This window comes from Strix aluco, chromosome 4 (assembly GCF_031877795.1).
Source record: "Strix aluco isolate bStrAlu1 chromosome 4, bStrAlu1.hap1, whole genome shotgun sequence".
NCBI classification, from domain to species: domain Eukaryota; kingdom Metazoa; phylum Chordata; class Aves; order Strigiformes; family Strigidae; genus Strix; species Strix aluco.
In genome coordinates this window covers 120,908,505-120,931,208 of record NC_133934.1, presented here as the reverse complement: position 1 = coordinate 120,931,208, position 22,704 = coordinate 120,908,505, and the positions used below count along the sequence as shown (strand labels likewise).

The 22,704-nt window shown below is 51.6% G+C and overlaps 1 protein-coding gene across 1 annotated transcript in view; it reads right to left on the bottom strand.

Moving 5' to 3' along the window:
- KIF26A (kinesin family member 26A) overlaps positions 1-16,231 on the bottom strand; it is a 102,321-nt gene extending 86,090 nt beyond the window's left edge. The window contains exons 1-2 of the mRNA XM_074825263.1: positions 15,948-16,231; positions 13,257-13,493 (exon numbers count right to left, since the gene is read on the bottom strand). Of these exons, the coding sequence (XP_074681364.1) occupies positions 13,257-13,493; positions 15,948-16,082 (372 nt within the window). The 5' untranslated portion in view covers positions 16,083-16,231. The remainder of the gene's footprint in view (positions 1-13,256; positions 13,494-15,947) is intronic.
- Between the last annotated feature and the right edge of the window lie 6,473 nt (positions 16,232-22,704).

Below are 22,704 nucleotides of genomic sequence, written 5' to 3'. Positions count from 1 at the left end.
AATTACCTTGGCAATCTCTTAAAGACCTCGGTACTGGTGGTGTACACAAAAGCAGAGACAGCCAGCAGGCTGGGAGAAGCACACAAGCAATGTAAGGATGGTTGAGTAGAAACACTACTCCTCTGTTTAATGCTATCAGCTCCTGCCTGCCTGAGGACATTTCCTACCTCTACCTACAAACACAGCGATTCCCCAACCATTAAGTAAACAGTCTTTGAAGATAACAAAGCTTATTCTAATCTCTCACTGATGTCACTCCTGTATTGTACTTAACTGAGCTACAAGACTCCTGGGTTAGCTAACTCCTCTGTAAAATCAGGATTATCTTAACTCTTTGCTCTTGCACAGATTTAAGGAATCCTGTCGAGGTACAGAAAGAAGCAGATTCTGCACACAGTGGATCTACATTTTTTTCTTGTTGAACAATCATAGCCATTTTTCAGCTCACTCCTCTAGATGCAGGTGAACTGCTTCTGTACCATTATCCTTAGTGAGACAAACTTCTGTACCAGACCTTTCATCGCTTCCAAAGAAAGCAGAGCTTTGAAAGCTCTACACTTTTAGTAAGAGTGGATGCCCTGGACTACTTTCCAACACCGACAAATGGGACTGTTGCTCCAGTGGCAAGAAGAAAGAAAAATCAGATTGAACCTGGGCTAGCAAGAGGAATTAAAATGGAAACTACAAAAAAGAAAACACAGTAGAGACCTTCCAACGCATCACCTCAAAGAACAATGCCTTTGTGTTCTCACTTGTGCTCACTTCCCAGGGTCAAGTGTTTATTCTGCATTGCAGTTCTTTAGCTATATACTCCACGCTTTTCATTGCACCCAATCCTACAAGAGTCAAGCCCTCCCACAGCAATAAAAAGCTCAGGGGAGAAGAACTCAGAGTGGGTCAGAAAAGCCAGCCCTGCATATAACATATCTTTCATGTCATCAAAAGACTTGACAACAAGAAGCTGAAACCCAACTAAATTCTAACTGCACAAATCAGAGCTATTTTGCTCTTGAACTGCGTGTGCTCAGGAGCAGCCATGACCAGAATAATAAAAGGATGTACAGCACAAATCTGAGAAAAGGGGCTCAAGTTGTGGCTGAATATTCATGCTTAGTGTCAGTCCCAAGGCAAATTTATTTTGGCAATTCTGAGTATTATCAGCCTGGGTTGTTTGGCTCTTGAATAAGCTATATCTCAGTTATACCAAACAGATCCTGGCACTATTTCCCCCCCACCCCACCCCCACATACAGGTAATTCTGTTTCCACTGAACAGAAAAATGAAGCGGATGTGCTGGAAAAAAGCAGAAGTAATGATACCTACACAGAGAGACAGATTTGGAATACAGACATTGACCCAGTTCTTCAGTCTGGCTTCCTCTTCTGTTTCACCGGTGTAAATCAATTGAAATTACACAGTGCCAACAGGCTTCATTTTCCACCTGTTAACACAGGTTTTTGATTCCACTGTCAATAAAAGAACCACGATGCAAAATGTTATGAAATGAAAATCCAGTGCCATATGTAACTGTAGACAGAAGTAGAGAGATGTACAGCCAGATTCAGGACACCATATTGCTGAAAATACTCTTTCCTAAACTCAGTCATAGCTCCCCAAAGGGTTATTACCAAAGACACGACTACTTTCCACTGCCAAACACCCCACTGGGAGCCAGCAAGGCCATAAACTGAGGCCAGGGTGTTGCTACTCATGATCAACTGGCAAATGCTGAGCACAAAGTCCGCCCTTCCATACAAACTTCAGAGAAAACAATTCACAACCTGTGTTTCACAGGAACAAGATGGCAGGCTGAGAAACTCTCCAAATCACACAAATATTTTTGTAATCATTTAGCTCTTTGTGGAGGTCTCAAATTTTAAACTCAAAAAAAAAAGTAACTTTACCAGAGGTCAGTCAAGCAGCAGTAAGACTGCACAAGGTGGCAGGTTAAAGCATCTCATAATTCTAAGAGTATAAGCATGAAATTCAGAAAGGGCCCCCAGGGATCCCAATGCAAGACATGAAGGTGTAATTAAAAACCATAAATCCGTCAAACGAAAAATATGTAAACGTAATACATTAACTCATATATTTTTCTTCCTTGACCACATTTGTCTTACTCTACACTCCTTTGGAGCCTACAAATAAAAAATTAACAATATCAGAAGAAATATTTCTCAATATGTGGAATGTGAATATCAATAATAAATGCTTTTTACTTTATTCTTACAGGTAATTGCCGAAAGAAGCTCTCTCAGCAGACTGCTGAGACTCTGCATATTATAAATTACTTCAGCTGTATCTCCTCTTTACAAAACCCACAGAAGGACAATATCTTACAGTGTTTCCATGCCACTCAATCATCCACACAAAATTACCCTTGTGAGAGCTTGTTGGAGGAATGTCAAATGTACTTGCCTTTCTTCGCAAGAAAATCTTCAGAGAAAGACAGCAAAAGAGCTCAGTTTTGCATTCACAGATATACAAGCTACACTAACACCTGAACATTTTAACTAGAGATTCTGGGTTTAACTTTATATTTAATTACAAGCTACAGGCAAAATAGTTACAGGCCAAATCCTGGCCTGTGTTTCACCCACAGCACAGTTTTCAAGATAGCTTACAAAAGCTCTGCAGCACCTGTAGTTCATATTAAGTCTAAAGAATTTCTTTTAAAGCTGGTATCTAGGACAAACCAGCCCTTCCATCTTCCGCCCACCAGCAAAAAGGAGCACCAGCATTGCCCAGTAATGACAGTGGCAAAGACACTTGTACCTCGCCTCCATCCTTCAAAGGCCAAATTTTGTAGAGCAAATTTGTTTCTCATCACTAATGACTGTTTCCTTGAGACCAGATGGCCCAGGGCCAGGCAGCGGTATGGGAACACCTCTCTTCCTCATGACACACCCAGCATTAGGGCATGCACGTGGGGATTATGTGATGTTTTCATCAAAGATTGAACTCTGTTTCCTCTCTGTCACTGGAGCACTCATTCTCACAAGGGGAGAAGCCGGGTCCCTATACAAACAAGCACAGGTACACATATTCAACACAAAACTGACATGCTATCACAACATGGCTAACGTTTCTCAAATAATACCCAAGTCAGCCAAACTTCCCTTTTCCTAAGTTCAACAACCACTTTTACTAAATCTGGGCCAAAACTCTAACACATCTGCTGCTGTCAACACAGCACATAGTCCAATACTGGCAGAAGTTGGCATGGTCTTCACACTTATCCTAAGCATACTCACCACATGGAAAGCAAAACCCTCCTTGCCCTACTTACAAGAGATTAGCTCACTCAACTATCTCCCTACCCTTCCTTCCATCATTTGGACATCAGGTGTTCTGGCATCATTAGCCAAGCTCCATCTGCTGAACAGAGGCCAGATCTGTCCAACTTTTGCTGACTATTTAGTGCAGCTGGAAATCATTTACTTGCCTGAACAGGCCATGCAGGATGCTCCCAGTTTGGGCTGGTGACTGGTCACACAGGCCTGGCAGTGGTCTTGGCTTCTGGAGCTGCCCCCACACCAACACCTACTAAGCACTCCACAGATGAAGCACAGAGCACATTTTAAGGTTTGGCTCTTGGTCTCTTAACCCTTCTGGGAACTGTGCCATTGGTCACTAGAGCCTGGCTGCAGTTGGGCAGTAGATACAAGCAGCTGGTTTTATGCTCCACACTAGGTAATTTGCTGTTAAAGAGAGGGTCTGACACAACACCGGCATGTTTTGTCCACAGGCACCGAAAGAAGCTCAACAGCTACCAAGGAAAGAGCGGATTGCTTTCACCACTCCACACCAAACAGTACAAACAGCCCCTGCAGATGACCCAAAAGTAGTAAAGCAACTGAAAAAAGGATATCCAGATTTCTTGATTGTACAAGCCACTTGCATGATATTTCCAACAGCTGTTGAAATGGCCACATCCCAGAGAGTTCCAGGAGACCCATCACAGTCCAGGGATGACGCCCTGTTTTGTGATGGGAATCAGATGTGTATCACCAATCCAGCATGTTGCCATTGACCTCAACTACCCCAGCAGGCTCATCTCCTCTAAAACACTCAGCAGTACCACTCTGCTGAGGGCTGCGTGATGTACCCTGGGCACAGCCACCACCTCTGAACTGCTCAGGAACCACATAAGATGCAAAAGCAGCAGGCAACCCCTGCAAAAAAATTTTACTTGATAAAGCTACAGACAAATCATACTTCTGTACTCTGAAATCCAGGAGAACAGCAACAATGCCAGAAGGAGTAAACACATGCTACAGCACACAATACAGTGAGAACAACACACAATAAAAAGAGTACAATACAAACTGAGTACATCTAACTTCCCAAATGACTTAAAACACAAAGCCAAACACTGCTTATTTACAGTATAATCAGCACTGATCGATATATACAGACCAAAAGCAACACAAACTATGCTATAACAAATTGTATGTTGTGGTAAAACAGGAAACACATTTAAATGTAATCTTTAGAATGCTGTGAGAACTAGGACTAATGCTTTACTTTCACAGTTAATGCTGAAAGCCAGTCAATGCTCAGCCTAGCCAGAAGTATCACATTTCATTTTTGTACAGAAGACTTCCCATCCCATTCATCGAGCAGTGTAAAATCCCTCAGAAACGTTAGGGGAAGATTTGCTACAAGCTAAATGAAAATTGATCATTTTCCCACAGCTGTCCAGCATTCCAATCAACTCTGCACAGGTATTGATGTATGGTAATGCCGGCCCGGCCCCAGCCGAAACTCAGAGCAGCCTGCCAAACTCCAGGAATGCTGATGAAAGACTGATTTTAAAGCTTGACTCAGAAAGAAGGATAATTGTGCTCTGCTAAGCCTTTTTTTGTGAGCAAGTGCTGAGATTTCGCTGATTCACTGTATGTTAGGGTGATGCATAAAACAGTCAGACTCCTAGTGATAAAACAAACATGCAACAATGGCATTATGCTGCCTAAAATAGGTGGATATATTTATACCAGTTAAACATTCTTTCTCCAACATGAAAAGGAACATCTGCCAGCTATGCCTTAAAAGCTCATGCAGCTTCAAAGCAAAGAAGTCAGTCCAAAGAACTGCACACCAAAAGTTCATGTTCAGTTTAACTTATCCTAGAGAAGAATACATTACTCTTGCAAAGTGGCATATCCCCACCACCCTCCTTGCTTGGAATAATCATTTGAAGCCTTGTTCTTGGGTTCTTCTACAAAATTTGCCTTTTTTCCATTTAAAAATAAAGCATTTTTAATGAAAAACTAATAATTAACACACTTTGGCATAAACTTCAACAGCAGTACGAGGGACTGAAGCCACTGAAGAGTTCCCAATTTACAAGACCACACCACATTTCCACAAAGCAGCTTTCTAGTTTCATCACAGGGAGGCACAGTGCACTATGCAGATAAACTCCTTTTAGATAGCATCAGCACAGCTCTAATCCATGCTCCACAAGCTGATCTGATACCTGCTACTTAAGCAAGCTCCCCTTTGCCTGAACACCTCCAGTCCCCTTCCACAGCCTCACCACTCCCCTCCTGGTGAGCTGGCAGATTTTCAGGACTGTCTGTTACTGTCTTCACAGTTTATCTGCAGTCCCTGGCTTTGCTGTTTCTGCTGTTGCAGAGACCCCAGCCCCAGAAACCACACCCTGACACCTGACCTGAAAGTTCAGTTCCAAGTCACAGAGTCTGCTGTTTTCTGTGTCCCTCTGTTATATATTCTTCCTTATTATGCATATTACAGTAGCAGTCAGCTCTGCTAAGAACAGTAGTCGATGATGCTCAATGCCATACAAGCAGAAAAGTTTTTACTGGATGGACAAAAGATGGAAGCATTTTCTCTCTGCTGAACAAAAGAGAAATTAAGCATGTGGATATTAAGCAGCCTGCCCAAATTCACAAAGTTAGTGACAGGTCTAGGGATTAAATTCATGTCTTGCATCCCTGCAATGGGACACAATTCCTCCTGTTAACAAAGGCAGCAGGAGGCATGATTCTCTGGAAAGTAAGGCCCAAGTCTTCTCCTATAAGCCACTCATCTGAAAGACTATACCAAATTAGCAGATAGTTGTAAAAGAAGTCAGCCTGCTCCTGATCATGAGCACAGCCAGTGACAGACAAGACTCCCACCTTCCTAAAGATGCCTTCCATTTGGGGATATGCTGGACACATAAATACAAAATAGTTATTCTAGTGCTGCAGGTCTGAAGTCAGAGGACAGGGAGCCAAATCCAGACAAATTAAATTCCATAGATCTTCAGTAAATAAAAAAATAAAAAAAGAGGATTCAATACTCCCAAATGGACAGCTGCCTGCCATACTCAGTGTGAGCGATATCCAAATAGATCTAGTTCCTGAAGGTAATCCAATTTTGAGAAAAGCAACAGCATCGTCATGGAAAAATCTTCCATAAAACATGCACATGTTTCCAGATAGATTCTCCTCCTCTAGCCAGGGTGAAGCAAAATCTCCGCTCACTTTTCACGACAAAATGTTCATCTGTCAGCTGAAAACCCAGGGACTAACTGGCTCTTCTCTGTATCAGCATCCTCACTGTGGGATGAAGGATTCAGACCCACAGAGTGCAGTTATGGTGGGGTACCTGAGCACCAGGAGACCCAGGCAGCGACTGTGTACATGGTGGGCAATCCTGGTCTTGGGAAAGAAAAATCTCTTGGTGGTTTCAGCCATCCTGCTTCAATACCCTGCGGTGCCAGGTCCGGAGCAACAGCCACTATCAGCTGCTGTGGGCCGGGGAAGAGGAGGATGACTACTGCCTCCTACAACCTTGCTGTTAACAAGTCAGAGGTTGGGATCACTGTAGGTGGAAACTCTTGGCAAAAACAATAAAGCAGCTACTACATATTTCAACAGGTTCAAAGTAACCTCAGATGTTAGGAGCAGATGCTCTTTTCCACCCCCTGGGATTTTGAAATGGTTTATATGTGTCCTCCGTTTTCCCCTAATAGGGCAGGGTGCTGAAGGCATTAGCTAGAGAAAGAGCAGGAGCAATACTAATTACCCTCATCTACCCGGGAGATCGCAGTACCTTCAGCTAATTGCGCAATCCCCACTCCTCCACTTCAGATCCCCCAGTGAGAAGGTCTCTTGCCTCCGGCATCTGAACTGCAAGATAATCCCGCTCACCTGTATTTTAAAAGGGCATGCTTGAAAATCCTAAATGTCTAAAGCAAACTCATTACAAACAGTTTCCACAGCCTATCACATAGCATGCGGACTACTGCACTGACCGAAACAAGGAAACTGCTCATGTCAACACATTTGACACGGTGTTGTCACTAACCCCATTATTAGATTGCACACGTACCTGAAATCCACATCTGAGCTCATAGCCTGAAGCACTCCACAGCCAAGTCTCTGCAAGAGTCTCTCTCACAAAATTAAATATTAAATGTGCATCTCAAAAAAATGCCCCGTAGTTTCATATTTATTAACTAAGACATTACTTTTCCACTTATGCATTTTTGAAATGTTAAATATAGAATGTTTTAAGGTGCATTTAGTGCTTATAAAGAGCCCTGAAAACTGGATTCCTCTAGAGAGGAATCTGTAAAAGACAGTTCTCCCACTCAATTCCCCTTATCCACATCAACCCACTTGCAGAAAGGTCTCCCATAAAAAGAAAAACAGCCCCTCAGGAACAGAGAACCCCAAACTTATCCAAGACTCAGCCTCCTCTTCACCAGAAGTCTCAAATTCCAGATGACCATGCCGCTCAGTAGAAAGGGCTGACACATCAATAGAAAACAATCAGGATGAGAAGAAAAACTCCACAAAAAGTCAGGGGTTGCTTCTAAAAGCTCAGACCTATTCCACATGCACCTCAAATGCTGTGAGAAGTCCCCACATGCTCTGAACCCTTGCTTTCAGGAAAGCACAAGCCTGCAGGCAAACGCTAAGGACACAGAGCCCTCTCCCAGGCTCCTCTGTGGGCAGCACAGGCTCCCAAAGCACACAACAGTGAGGGGGCAGGTATCCCCAGCCAGGGATCACACAAGTTCTCCTCTCTACAAGTCCTGCTGATACCATCAGAGTGGCCAAGGTGGGAATAACAAAGCATACCTGGCCCTCATGCATCAGGACCACAGTCCTCAATCCCATGCCTGTCCTCTTGGCCTGGTTTTCCAAAGCAATGACAACTGCTCTATTGCCCTTCTTTCCACCCTCCTTGCTGCCAGCCCTCCTTAACAGCTTTTGAACCTGACAAATGATGTGAAATTGAGGCTCAGAGCAAGTTCCTACAACTTCCACAAACTGGCCATGAGTGAAGTGGGGCAGGACCTACCTGTTATTAATTATTTGGCAGAAGCCAGATGTCCATGTACTAACTTACTGTCAACCAAACTGTACGTGAGCAGCTGCAGATGCAGAGAAGGTGCTGCCTCTTATCGACTCATTGAGGACAAGGAGGGAACAGCTGGGATTAATGCAGAGGGATGGGGAGAGCAAAGGAGGTGAGCAAAGCATCCATCCTACAGAACCATCCTTCCTTAGCTTTGCTGCTCATGGCAACGTGTGGGGAGTTATTTAGCATGCAGGAGAAACCCACAGGAAAGAGCATGCCCTTTCCAAAACTTCGTTCCTCATCCCCCCTTCAGATGATGCAATCAGCAGCACATACAGGTGTACCGAGAGACCATTGCTTTGATCAGAAGTGGGTGTGGTGGGAGTTCAATCCAGCAGCACTGCGTGGTGTCTGCACAGCTGAGACATGTCAGTGCAGTGTGTCTAAAGCCACTGCTATCCTCCCCTTTTTTCCAGAGAAGTCGGGCTTCCTCCAACTCTAGCTGGTGTAACACAGAGCCTTGCCAAGGACATGGCGGGCTGGAACTTGCTTAGCTCCCTCAAATGATTCATGGTTCATTATCAACCAAAGGCATGACCTGTCCTGGTCACCAAGACTCTCTGCAGACCAGGGCTGGCAGTGTGCCTCTTTGTACTCAACCACAGCTTACCTGTTCAAGTGGGAATTCATTTTTTTTAAGTATCAGAGAAAAAGCGTTGTCCACCCCACCAGCAATAAAGAGCCCACACTTGCTCCTTTGTCCCTCAGACTCCCTGGAAGCCGTTCAGTGGTGTGCCTCACGTAACATGCAGCGCAGATAACACAACAGGGGGAAAAAAAAAAAAAAACAGGGAAGAAAAGAAGCTCTTAAAAACTAGGACAGCAAGAACTTGGCTGAACTTAAGCTACAATACAATATGCATGTTTCTTCCCCCTTTAATGCTGCCTCTGACACTTGCCTGCATTGGCAGTATGTACAATATAAACTCAGACCAGGGGGATCGGGGGTGACGGTGGATGGGGACAAGTGAAACGGTCTACAAATCCCTGGATTGGGAGAAACAGAATTCTCAAAGTTAATCACTTCCAAAGTGAACTTCCTCTGGTCTTGGCCTCCTTTCAGTACTGATTAAAATAATCTTTTATTACAGTATAACTGGGTACAGTTACTACTTTTCTATAACCAAAATATTTATACCAGTATAAAACCCTTCTGTTGATGTGGCTGTACTAGTGTGCACGTTCCTCATACCAAGAGAGCTTTCTTCTTCTGCTCATAAGGGATTAGCTAAAACCATTTTACAGTAGCTGTATATCCTTGAGGCTCCTAGAGGGAGCGCAGACTTTACTTCCAGCGACGCAGCTGCAGGAGCACATCTCTCGTGTCGGACAGTCCCTGCCTGTCCCCTTCCTTTCGGAGACATACACCTCCTTAGAAACAACATACACCTCTTTACAAATGACAGTGCCTTTGGGTTTACCGAACACAGGCATCAGGCAAATTAATTAATTAGCATTTGTGAAGCACTGTGAAGATTTGAGGTGCTAAGTATTATTATTACTAATTTAATCTACATCCCCATTCAGTCCTCAGCCTCTCCTGTGAAACTGCCAACAGTGATGCCAATTAGCGGTAATTGTTGTGGTGGTTTTGTGACAAGGCTATTTGCCAACTGGGAGTGAGACAGAGACCACCAACCCATTTCCCGTGGATTGCCCCACAGCTGCCAACAGCCGCAACTTCCAGGCACAACAACCTGCTCTCCACCCCAGCCAGAGCCCTGGCTGTAGGAGATCCTGTATCCCATTACCAGCTCCCCAGGGACATGGCCTGCAAGGCACACGCAGAACTTTTAATTAGGAATAAACCAAGGCACCTTTTATTTTTTTTCCCCTCTTAACACTAGTTCAGCAACTGATGCTGATACTGCAATACCAAACTCATAATCTGGAATAATTTCAGATTAAATTTTGCTCGTTTTCATCCACGCTTGATGAAAATCACATTTTGATTCACACACAGGCCTCACTGTGGTGGCAAACTGTAAAGGCAGCAGCGGTAAAAAGAAGGGAATTGACAGTGTGGAGTGCAGTAAATCTTGTACTTGGGAGAACTGTTAAAGAGTTTTAACATAAGCAGAGAGGTGTATCTTTTTATCATCTGTCCACAGAGATTTGGAGGACTTTAAAGAGATGCAAAGAACTGAGAGTATTCTGTAATCAATGCACATCATCTGAGCACCGAAACTTTATTTATATATTTTAAATACATCTAATTGAAAGGACAGCAACACATAAACTGTATGAATCATAGCCCTCTCAAGCAATTAGATTTGTTATCCCTGCAAACAGTACGTTGGCTTTTTATTCTAATGTGAATTCAATCCCTTGTCAGCTGCCCCACGCATGAGAATACACCTCCTCTCTTTCATCAGGAAAGATATCAACAGCAGGAAACTAGCCCTTCTTTCATCTCTGAGGCACCCACCCACCTTTCCAAAGGCTTTTCAACCAGGTGTGGAAATCTTTCTGAATCTGTGCTGAAAGATCCCTTAATTATTATGGCAAAGGAGGTAAATCCTTTAAGAGCAGCATGCTCCAAGCAGTAGCCTCCTGTGTTTACTCATCCAGTAGTTGCTTAGTTTGACAGTACGTTAGAAGAGCTTATAAGAAACTCTTTGGACTTTTATTGTATGGGCATGAAACTCTTATGGAGAGGAGATGCTTTTTCAGATGTCTTGTTATACAATTAAACAAGAAAGGAGGGGGAAAAAAAAAAAAGCAAGCTGCCTTTCTGGCACAAACATTACACAGCGCTCAACCTGCCAGCATATTGCATCAGATTCCCACTGCAAGGCCAATTCGCAGCAGCTGAGTAGCTGAACCCCTGACTGTTATCTCCCGCTAACCTACTTCACACTCAGAAGGCAGTAAGTAGGACTGTTTATTGCATCTTCCTTCCTGAGGAGCTGCTCACTACACCAGGATTGGGGGGGGGGGGGGGGGGCGGGGGGGGGAAGCTTGCAATTAGGCTAGAGGTCTCACAAGCATTAGAAAATTTATTTAAAAAACAAAAAAAAATAAACATCTAACTCTACTGCACTCAATAAGCAAACTCCAGGTATCTGTTACTCTGCGATCAGGTCTGTCGAGGTTCTGACACTGTGATGACTACTATTTTATTACGTTCCTAGGCATGCTTTGAAACCCTGCAGAAAAGGGGGATTAATTTACCCATCATCGAGTGCTTATCAAGGAAGTCCCCCGAGACTTGCAGGAAGGAGACCACACAAACAGGCCTTTGCTCACAGGTCTCCTCACCCAAACACCTGGCCAAACCCCCCGATTCTCCTGCACTGGCAGCTTTTATTTTCCCATGACAGAGATCGCTCCCAGATAGGACACTATTCTTTAGAGCAGAGGCCCACCCCAACAATGGATCAGGGGTTTATGTGCTCCTCGGTGAAGCAGCCTATCCCATGCACTTCACAAGGGCAAATTAAACTTCTTTCCATGATTTGCAGCAATACAGAAAACAAAAGGTCCAGCAGTCCTGAATTCAGTAAGATACGTGACCTTTTACACTGCAGAAATAAGAGCCCGCTCCAAACCTAGCAAGTCAATAGAGAGACTCCTGTTGATTTCAAAGAGCTTTGGATCCGGCCTGGAAATACAAACCTTGCCGCGCATTCGGACACTGCTCCACAATGCACTTCCAAACAAAACTATATTTAGATTCAATGGGAATGCTGTAGATCATACAGGAACTCTTTGAATGAAAATGAAGGTCAGTAGGGTTTGGCTTCCTCTTCAGACCCTCCCCCCCATTCTTGCAAACATCCAGATAAGCATTGTTTAGAAAACAATACGTTACTTCCAAGTGTTATCAAAAACCCAACACGCGTTTTGTGTGCCCTGGAACAGAATCTCAGGGTCTTCTGTTGCATTTTGCCCCGTCAGCTAATCCTCTGGATCTCTTCAGGTGTCTAGGCAAGATGTATTTTTTCACCTGTATCACCTTTTTAAAGCTTTGTGTCACGTGCCCTCACTAAAGGAAAAGGGACAAGACCTCTGATATACAGAAAACACACGGAAAGGAAAAAACGGTCAGGCAACTACAATACACAGGAATAAAGGGGCACACGTGTTAAAGGAAACCTCTACCACGCTCACACACTTTCTCCATTCCTACCAGATATGAAGGGACATCATGAGGCACAAACTGGAAGCAAATGACACAGTCCCGGCTTGCCCCAGTGACACTGAGGCCAGGAATGAGCCCGTCAGCCAAGGAGGGTCACTCCAGCACCCAGACGGTGAAAGCCCACCAACACCGTCCCGCTCAAACTTTCCTCCAGCGCCACAAACGCGAGCGTGTGCTTCTCAGCTGCATTTGATGGGCTCCTCGGAAGGAGGGGCTGAGCCGCTGCTACCGGCAGCTTCTCGCAGGAGGGATGAAGGTGCTGCAAAGCCCGGCCGCAGCACCCAGCCGGCATCCCCGGCACGGGGCCACCAGGGCTGGGAGGAGCGGGACGGGGCCGCTCTGGCACCGGGGCTCTCGGAGCGGCTCCGCCGAGGGCGCGGCCCGGACGGCACCGCACAGCCTCTCGCCCGCTCCGCTGGCCAAACTCCCTGTTATTTCTTTTAACTTGTTTCTCGCAGCCGGCGACTGTAACAGAGGGTGAGCGTCCAGCCGCACGGTTTCGCTTTCTGATAAAGCCCAGGACGGGAAATCTTGGAACTTTTGAAGAACCCTCCTCGGTTGCAAATCGCCGGCTTTGCTCTCCTCCCAAAGCCGCGGGGATGTACACCTGACCCCGCCGGGTTGGGGGCCAGGCTCCGGCGGCCCCCGCACCCCCGTAACCCCCTTCCCCCCCCCTCCCCGGTCTCCCCTGACCGCCCGAAGGTGCTCGGCGCTGTACGGGCGCACTTACCGGCGGGGCGTTGGGCGGGCAGCCGCCGGCGGCCAGCCGTGCCGCCTGCCTCCTCAGCTCGGCCAGCTGGGCCTGGCAGCTCCGGCACCAGCCCCCGGCCGCCGCCCGCTCCAGCGGCCGCGGCTCGGCCCCCGCGGCGGCCCCCGCTCCCTCGGGCGGCGGGCGGCTGGCGCAGCGCTCCTCGGCCGCCGGCCTCTTCCGCGGGGAGAGCTCCCGCGCCGCGCTCCCCTCCGCCACCTGCGGAGAGAGCAGAGCTCAGCGCGGAGGATCGCGGAGGCAACGCGGCTCCCACCCCCCTCGCGGGGAAAAAAAGAGGAAAAAAAAAAAAAAGACAGGGAAAAAAAAAAAAAAAAAAAAAGCCCAAGCGCGGGGAGGAGTGTTGTAACAACTTACCCCCGGCGCTCGGGGCTCAGGTCCCGGTCCCGGACCCTTCCTGCCGGCGGCCGCGATCATGATAGCGGGGGATGCGCCCCTGCCCCGCGCCCCGCTCCGCTAGTGCGGACGGGCCGGTGCTCGGCGGCGAGGCCGGCCCGCGGCGCCCATGGCGGGGCGGGGGTCGGGGGGTGCCAACAGTGCTCTCGCCCCTTCCCCGCCGTCCGGGCTGCCGCTCTAGGTGATGTTGCCTCCCATGTTGAGGAGGGAGTGAAGTTTTGGGCTGGGAGTGGGAGGCGGAGTGAGCTCCCCACGGCGGCACGGGGAAGGACCCGGAGCACGGGAACACGTCGGAAAAAAAAAGCTGGAAAAGTGCTCGGAGGGCAGGGGAGGAGGGGCTGGGCGGGGGCGGGTGGGGTGGGGTAAACGGGGCGGGGGGAGCCTCGGCCAGGGGGGGCTGGGGTTTAGGGTTAGGGGTGTGGGGGAAGATGACATTTCATAGTGACCCTACGGGATAGTTCCGAAACGGTGTGACTAAAGCGTGGGCACTCCCGCGGTTGCCTCCTTGACACTCCAACACACCCAAGTTCCTCGGGAGTGCGGATAAAAGGGCCGGGCTGGGGGTGCCAGTCCCGCGGCAAAGCGCGGGGGCAGAGAAGCCGCGCAGCCGTCGGCCCCTGCCGCGGGCGCTGGGGGTGCGGGGCAGCTGCGCCTGGGGGTCGGGGGACCGGCAAGGGGCCCGCTGCCCCCCCTCGGCCCCCGCCGCTGGTGCTCTCCTGCGCGGGGGACTGGGGCGGGGGGGTGGCGGCGGCGTCCGCGGGCAGATGCGCGGTGCCGCGGGGCGCAGCCCCCCCCGGGGGCCGACTCCCCAGCCGCTCGGCGGGCGCGATGGGATGTTCCTACATGCGAAAATTGACCTGACAGATGGAGAAATTAACGTTCGCGGCTAATTGTCTACTTGGCTGCTGCTCCGGCTCGTATATTTAGCACTTATTTTTTAGTTGGTTTTTTTTCTTTTCCCCCCGGAGAGGGGAGTACGCGCCGCTGTCTATCACTCCCCCCCCCGCGGCTGCCCGGGCGGGCGGCGGTGGGCAGGGGCCGAGCCGGGACGTGCCCGGGCCCCGCGGAGCGGCCCCGCGGGCTCAGCGCGGCCGCCGCCGCCATCCCTGTGACCAGGGCGCCACCTGCCGGCGCCGCCGCGCGCGGGAGCCCCCGGTCCCACCCGCGACGGAGCCGGAGCCGCAGCGCGACCCGGCACCCCACGGCGGAGCGGCGGCGGCGGCTCCCCCCGGCGATGCCGAAGGCGGACTCTTGTCTCCTTCCCCCGCCACCGGGCGGGTGGGTGCTGGTGGCACGGAGCCGTGGGCTGGGGTCTGCGGTGGCGGGAGCAGCGCCGAGCACAAAGCGTGGGGAAAAACATACATATGGACCAAAAAAACCCCAACCACCCCCCGCAAGAGGCACCTGCCCCAGACGCTTAAACTTTCCTGGTTCTCCCGAGCGCGTGTCTGAAGCGCCCCCCCCCCCCCCCCCCCCAAAAAAAAAAAATAATGGGGAGAGCTGGGGCCATGTGCGTCCCCGCAGCGCGGGCAGAGCCCCTGGGGGCACAAGCCGCCGCCCCCCCGACCGGACCTCCCGCCTGGAGCCCGGGAAAAGTTTGGGTAGGGAGGTGAAGAAGCAGGACGCGGGGGCTGCCGTGTGCCCCTCTCAGGGGCGGGCGGGGAAGCGGGGCTGGCACAGACCCCTGCACCCTGGCGGTGCGCCCCGGCTTCCTTCCCTCGCCTGCTCGGGGCTCTGCAGGTCTCCGGGAACTTGCTCCGAAATTCCATGCGCCCGAATAACGGCTGCAAAACCCTCCTGCGGCTCCAAGTCTCAGGCTGGACGGGGCGGGGGGGGTGGGGGTCAAGGGATGTGCTCCCCGGCCAGCGTGGGGCTGAGCCGCGCTGCTGGGCTGACCCCCGCCTCCTTTTCTTATTAAGTTACAGAAACCCTCCTGGAAATAGCGCGACGCGGTGCCCCCACTCCCCATTTGAAGCTGGGGGCACACAAGGCGCCCGCGGTGCCTGTGGGGGAGCCCCGGGAGCGGGCCGGGCAGCGCCGTCCCCCCCTGCGCCGTTGCGCGCGGCTGCGCACCGCTCCGCGGAGCCGCCAGGACTGTTCGTGGTGCTGAAACCCGCCCCGGCACGGCCGCCGCCAACTTCGCACCGCCAAGTTGGCCACCCCCTTCCCATGAGCCGGCCCGGGGCAGGGCGGGCAAGCGGCCCCCCCCGGCCCCCTCCCGGCCCCCAGCCCCCCAGGGCCGGGGCGAGGTCCCCTCACCTTGGCTTTCCTCCGCAGGAGGTGGCTGGTGAAGCCGAAGATGATCTCAGAGTCCAAGCACAAGGCTCCAATCTCCAGCAGGCTGGGGTTTTTCCTCGTGGCGTTGGAGGCATCGGGCGGTTTTTGAAAAGCCATAGTTTGGGGTTGGAAATATCCGGCTCCCTGAGAGGAGGCGATGTATTTGTATACACACACAGACAGAGGGGGGGAAAAAAAAAAAAAAAAAAAAAAAAAAAAGGGATAAAATAGCAAACACCTCCCACCCCTTAAAAAAAGAAGGGAAAAAAAAGAAAAAAGCCAGGCGCGGGTGAGTTACTCCTTCATCTGCCAGGATGCGCGCTGCCGGGCTGAAGGTAGCCAGCAGCCGGGCAGACCCACCAGCCTCCCTGCCTCTCTCTGCCTCTCTCCGCCGCTCTCCCTCCCGTTTTATCCCCCCTCCAGCGCACCTTGCCTGACAAGCGAGCGCGGGTGCGGGCCCCTCTCAGCGCCCCGCCGGCACCGCGGCCGGGGCCGCGGCTGCGCTGGGTGCGCGGGGCCGGCAGCGCCCTGCTCCCCCGCCGCCGGCCATCAGCTCGCCGAGCGAGGGGGCTCCCACCGCCCGCTGGCCAGGAGCCCGCCCTGCGAGCCTCCTGCCTCCCCCCATCCACTGCTGGGTGGGTTTAGTGGCTGGGTTGGTGTTGGGTTGGTTTTTTTTTTTTTTTTTCCCTCCTCCTTCTCCTCCTCCTCCGGGGTGAGCGCAAGGAGGGAAAAGCTGCCAGTGAAGTCAGTTTAGGAGGGGAAAGAGACACGGGCAAAAATTAAAAAAAAAAAAAAAAATTAAAAAAAAAGAAAAGAGGAAGAAAAAAAAAAAGGGGGGGAAGGGGAAAAAAATTGAAAGCCTGAGGGAGCAGAAGTGAAGCACTTTCCGGAAGGGATCCGGCCTCTCACTCCTCTGAAAAGCTTCCCCCTTTTTTTTTTTTCCCCTTGCTTAATTTTATTTGCAGTGGGTGAGGACGGCAAGAGGCAGCGAGCTACTCCTGATCGAGGGAGCCGAGAAACAGGTCCCCGGAGGCTGCGGCGGGGAGAGGGGAGCCCTCCCTGCAGGCTGCCTCCCCGGCCGCCCCCCTCCGCCGCGGCACTGCTGCCTCCACCGTACGCGTGTCCTCACGCGTGTCCCAGCCTGGGGGCCGGGGCAGAGCTCTCGGACCGGGGGTCTCCGCCGAGGCGCGGCCCGGCCCGTCGGGGCGGGCGGGCTGGATCGGGCTCCTCGGCAAAGCGAGGGAGGGAGCGCTGGGCAGCGCGCTGATCCCTTCCTGTGTACTTTCCCGCTAAACAAATAATTCTCCCCCCGACAAAAGCATTATCCCGCCTCATAACGCCTGCAGTGAAAGCGAGTTGGATAATCTGTTTAGTCGGGCCCCGCGGGACAGCGCGGCCCCTCCCGCGGGCTCCGCGCCGGCCGCCCCCCATGGGCACAGGGCGCTGCTGGAAAGGGCGGGGGGGGACAGGGCAGCGGTTCCGGCCATCCCACCCGCAACTGCGCCCTGAGCAGGGCTGAGGGAGAGAGGGAAGGAAGAGAGGGAGGGAGGAAGAGAGGGAGGGAGGAAGAGAGGGAGCGAGGAAGGAAGGAAGGGAGGAAGGAAGGAAGGAAGGAAGGAAGGAAGGAAGGAAGGAAGGAAGGAAGGAAGGAAGGAAGGAAGGAAGGAAGGAAGGAAGGAAGGAAGGAAGGAAGGAAGGAAGGAAGGAAGGAAGGAAGGAAGGAAGGGGAGAGGAGGGGAGAGGAGGGGAGAGGAGAGGAGAGGAGAGGAGAGGAGAGGAGAGGAGAGGAGAGGAGAGGAGAGGAGAGGAGAGGAGAGGAGAGGAGAGGAGAGGAGAGGAGAGGAGAGGAGAGGAGAGGAGAGGAGAGGAGAGGAGAGGAGAGGAGAGGAGAGGAGAGGAGAGGAGAGGAGAGGAGAGGTCTTAAGTCTCTGAGAGGAAGAGGAGGAGGACAGGAATGGTGAGATGCTTACAGCAAAGGTGAAAGGATTTGTTTGGCTCCATACTGCATCCCTTCCTGATGTAGACATCTCAGACCAGAGATGTGCCAACGTGTGAGCTGGTCCCTGAACCCACCTGGGAATGGAGTCTGCAGGGACTCAGCACCTGTGTTGCTTTGTAAAGACTCATTCCCTCACCCCACACCAACCCTATCCCAGCCTCCCACCTCGCTGTGCACCACTATGCCTGCAAAGTCTTCCACCACCCTCTCCTTTACATGTGGGACATTCCCCTGACCTGGAAGTTCCCTGTGCTTGGAAGGTGCCACTTTACCAAAGGGGTGGGAAGAAGAGGGTGAAGGGGAGGGCAGAAGGAAAATGGTGATATGGATATCAGCTGTCCAGGTAAAGAGTGTCCCACACAGGCCCACAGCCCAGGTGCTCAGCATGAGGTAGAACAATGCCCATCACCAGAACCCAAAGCATCAAATGTTATTTCCCATGCATTGGGGAAAGAGACTTGGAAACATCCAAGGGCAGAGACAGGCATGGCCAGGCCAGGCCGGCCTACTGCCCACTTTGGAGACAGCCTGAGGCATCTGTCCCCATCCCTCACATCTTCAGCCCAACCCAAGTTTAAGCACTCACATCGTCCTGGTCTGGCCCCAAGGAGAGCCCAGCTCTTCCCTGTCCCCAGGTCACCTCCAGCCCACCAGGTCTCTCTTCCCCACCACAGTTTGCCCCTCTTCCCAGGCTCTTGGCAGGGATCCTAGGAAAGTCTGAGTCCAAAAGACACCCTGAATGTAAGGCACTGAGGGTCCCTGTGCAGCTCCAACCCCACCCCCAATCCTGGAAAGTCTCTTTTCAATCACCCCTATTAAAGCAAATATCTCCCCACCCCACTGCCCTCAGGTGTTTTGCCGATAAACAAGCTGAAGGGAAAGTTATTAGCTTTTATTCATGGTGTCTAAACTAAAGTAAAACATCAACGGGGTGACTGTACATAATAATAGACTAGATAAAGTCCATTTTTCTTGGGCCCTCTGAAAGCGATCCCCCAGCATTAAAATGGGTCTCTTAATAAATATCTTATCTCCCCACCACAGAGCCCTGGCTGCAGATAACCAGACAGTCATTACTGTACCTCTGAAATAACCCCATTTCCATCAGGGCCACTTCAAACAGGCTCCTCTTTAAAGATCCCCCCTCCTCCCTGAGGGGAGATGGGAGGAAAACTTGAAATTCCCTGGACGGGGGGTGAGCCAGCAAGGGGCAGGGGATTTCATCCAAATCCCCAAGCAGAGTGGGGGGTTACTGCATCGCAATGCATTCCCTTCCATAAGTAACCACGGGGTAAGACGTTCCCCCTGTGAGACAAAAGCCTAAATCCACCCTCCCCCCATGCCCTGTGCTGGGGTAAGTGGTGCTGGGCTCCCACAGTTTGGCTCCTCTGAGCCTGCTCTGCAAGCAGAGAGAAAGTTGGGCAGGACAGTGGGGACAGAGCAGGCAGCTGCCACCTCCTCGGGGGAAAAGGCCTTCCCAGTGGGTGCGTCCCAGGCTGCAAGGTGATGCCGTACAGGTTGCACTGGACTCCTTTATTAATAAAGCGTACAGGTGATAGTGGATTTATTAAGTATATTGCTGTGATTTCACATTTAATTTACTAAGAATACAATGGTTTGGGCTAGAGGACCCAAGGGAAATCTAGGCAACAGTGAGCAAAAATCCATGAAATTCAATGTAGCACACTAATCATGGAGGCATTATAGTATTAATTGCTATAATGATATACTTCTAATCCTATCTTACACCACGCCACATAATTTCATTGGGTAAGAGAGGAAAGGAATTAAATTTAGTTCAATACAAGGCAAGCGTGTAACTTAATAGCATAGTTTGCCTCCTGCACACTCACAGGTTTAGGGCTAATGTCACGCAATGCGGTCCACAGCGGGGAAGAAGGACGGTACAGGACTTTTGACAGCCTCACTGAAATCTGGAAGCAATATGGAAAAGTGCTAGATTTCTGTTTTCGAGAGGCAGCCCAGCCATATAAAGGATAATTAGAATTCGTTGTAAAGATGATTTATCATGTCTATCATTGTGCTTGAAAAGGCTAGGTCACCCATGAATGCTGATGAAATTTCAAAGATCTACTCCCCAAGGACTTTCTGCATCTGCTGCCCTCTGAGATGGGGAAATAGCCCAGGGCAAGCTTCTCATTAATACCGCAGGAAAATATAAGCATTTTGTCCGACATAACATTTTTCTTCAGTATTATACCTGACACAATCAGACCTTTAAATAACGCGGTAATAGGGCTCACTTTAAAGTTCATGTACTTGGTGTCGTGTCCCCCCTCCCCGCCACCCCCCTCCCAGGTTTCAGCTAGGTCGTAGCTCTCTCTAACAAGGCAGCGTTTCGACCCGAAACACACTTTCTCCCGTAACAAATATTGCGTGAGGTGGGCGGAGGTGGTAAAAGCAGCTTTTGATCTTGTTTGTGTAATATGCAAAAGGACATCAAAGCGAGGGAATAGGGGGAGGGAGAGAAAGGAAAGCAGAGCAGGGATAGCCCTAGACACTGGAACACCAAATAGCTCATGAATAGCTACATAAAACATAATTAGGAAAACACGATAAATTAGTGGTTCTTTAAAGAGATAGATGGCGGAGCGGGCTGGGAGCGCGGCCAGGGGAGGCGGGCACGTCCCTTTTCAAAGCCGGCCCCGAGGGCGCCCCAAGCCCAAACCTCGGAGCGGGGGACGGGAAAGCCCCGCGGGCGCCGCTCGGCAGGACCCGGCGGAGACACCCCCCCGCCCCTCCACCCCGGGAGGCGGCTTTCTCCGGCCCCGTCTCCGACCTGCCCGGGAGCCCCCGGGGGCCGCGGGGCAGCGCGCAGCGGCGATGGGAAGCCGGGGGGGGGGTGTCTCCGGGGGGGCCCGGGCCCGCTCCCTGGGGCGGGGTAAAGGGGAGCTGGTTTCCCCGCGGGGCGCTGAAGGTTTCGGGGCGTTCCCGGGCACTCCCCACCCCGGGCTGCGCGGGAGAGGAGGGGGGAGCGGGGGGGCGCCCTGGGAGCCGCGGGGGCGCCTGTTTGTTTGGGGTTTGTTTGTTTGTTTGTTTGCTGTGTGGCTTCTCCTTTATTTTGATCAGGCCCGGTTGCCGGCGCTGGGTTTAATTGATTTGTGGGGCGGGCAGTTGAGACCATCAAGGGAAACTTCAGCCCTTGCAGACTGTGGAGAAAATAACGATCGTATCGGCGAAACTGGCGTGAAAAGCAAACACCGCCTCCCCCCGCGCATGTTCACACAAAGATGGGGATGCGGACACCCCAGAGACCTGGGGGTGCCCGGGGGAAGCTGCAGGGCCGGACCGGCTGCCTGGGACACCCCTGGGGTCCGGGGGAGCGCCCAGAGAAGCCCCCAGCCCTCTCCCGGTCACCAGCTGCAGCCTGAGGGCTGTGAGAGGGAAGACGCCAGCTCCTTGGCTCCGCAGCCAGGATGCGTCTGCACCAGAAGGGCCGGAGGGGACACATGGAGAAAAGGGGCCAAATTCACCCCCCGAGGCAGATTTCCCCTCTGTCCCCGAGATGAGCCAGGCTGGCCAACAATGTCCTGCCTCCAGACACCTCTCCTTCCAGCTCTGCACGTGGGTGCCTCTTCCCCACAACACTGGGGCTCTGCCCTCTGCTCACTTCACCAGTGCTTCCTTGCCAACCCTGTGGTCCTGGGGGGTCCAGCCCAGCCTGCAGGACCCCTTTTCAGTTCCCACCACAGTAATGGGGCTCCCTGTCACACCAAGACCATGTCCCACATGCACTTGGGGCAATTCAGGCCACAGAGTGGATCTCACAAATCCGAAGCAAAGCAGGGGCTTAAGCAAGCCCCAGGTCATGACCTGGCTTGGAGGGGAGGCCTGGGTAAAACAACTTGGTGTAAGGGCCCCCTGTCACTGCCTGGGCTTGGTGGGTCAGAGCAGGTCTCGGGCCTGCTCTGGCTTGGTCCCTTGCCCCTTTGTGACCCTGCTCTCCAAGAGGAGATGGAAAGCCCTCCTGTAAACAACTGGTGAAGGTCAGGGGAAGGAAAGCCTGACACCACTTAATGAAAGACAGTTGCAGACAATCTTTTGCTCAGTTGTCCGTGTCTAGGAGGCGTGGGGATCTCTGTGTTCAAGCTTTTTAATTTCCATTCTAATTTGCAAGTCATAAAGAGAGACAGTATGCAGTCCATGGTCTCCCGCTTAATTTCTTGTCACCCTAATCATGCCAGTTTAACCCTCACTCGCTTGCTTAGATGCCTCTTATGCTCAGCCCTAGCTACTATCATCTCCTCTGTGAAACAGCCTACCCAGATACCTCAGTGTCCTGCTTGCACTATAGATCTGTGGTCCTAATACTATTTCAGTGACCTCTGCCCAGATGGATTTGAGCAGCATCAGCCCGTAGAAAAAGAGCAAAAAACCCCCACCAACACAATGAAACAAACCCCTGCATCCTTTTAAATGTCTGGTTAGATGGTTTTGAAATCAGGTGGTGGGAGTGAGGAGTACTTTTTCCAAGCTCTGCCTGCCTGGTTAGAACCACCTTTTCCCTCGGTGCGGGGACACGCACCCGGGGAGTCCCTCGCAAGGCTGTGTGTGTGGGGGGGCACAAGGCCTGGTCCCCCTTCTGTGCTGCCGGAGACGGGGACCCGGGGGCGGCGGTTCAGCACCGCGGACAGCGGTTCAGCACCACGGACAGCGTCCCCGGCCCGGCCCTCCCAGCCGCCGCCTCCCTCCGCCCCGCGGCCGCTGCTCCTGCGCGGA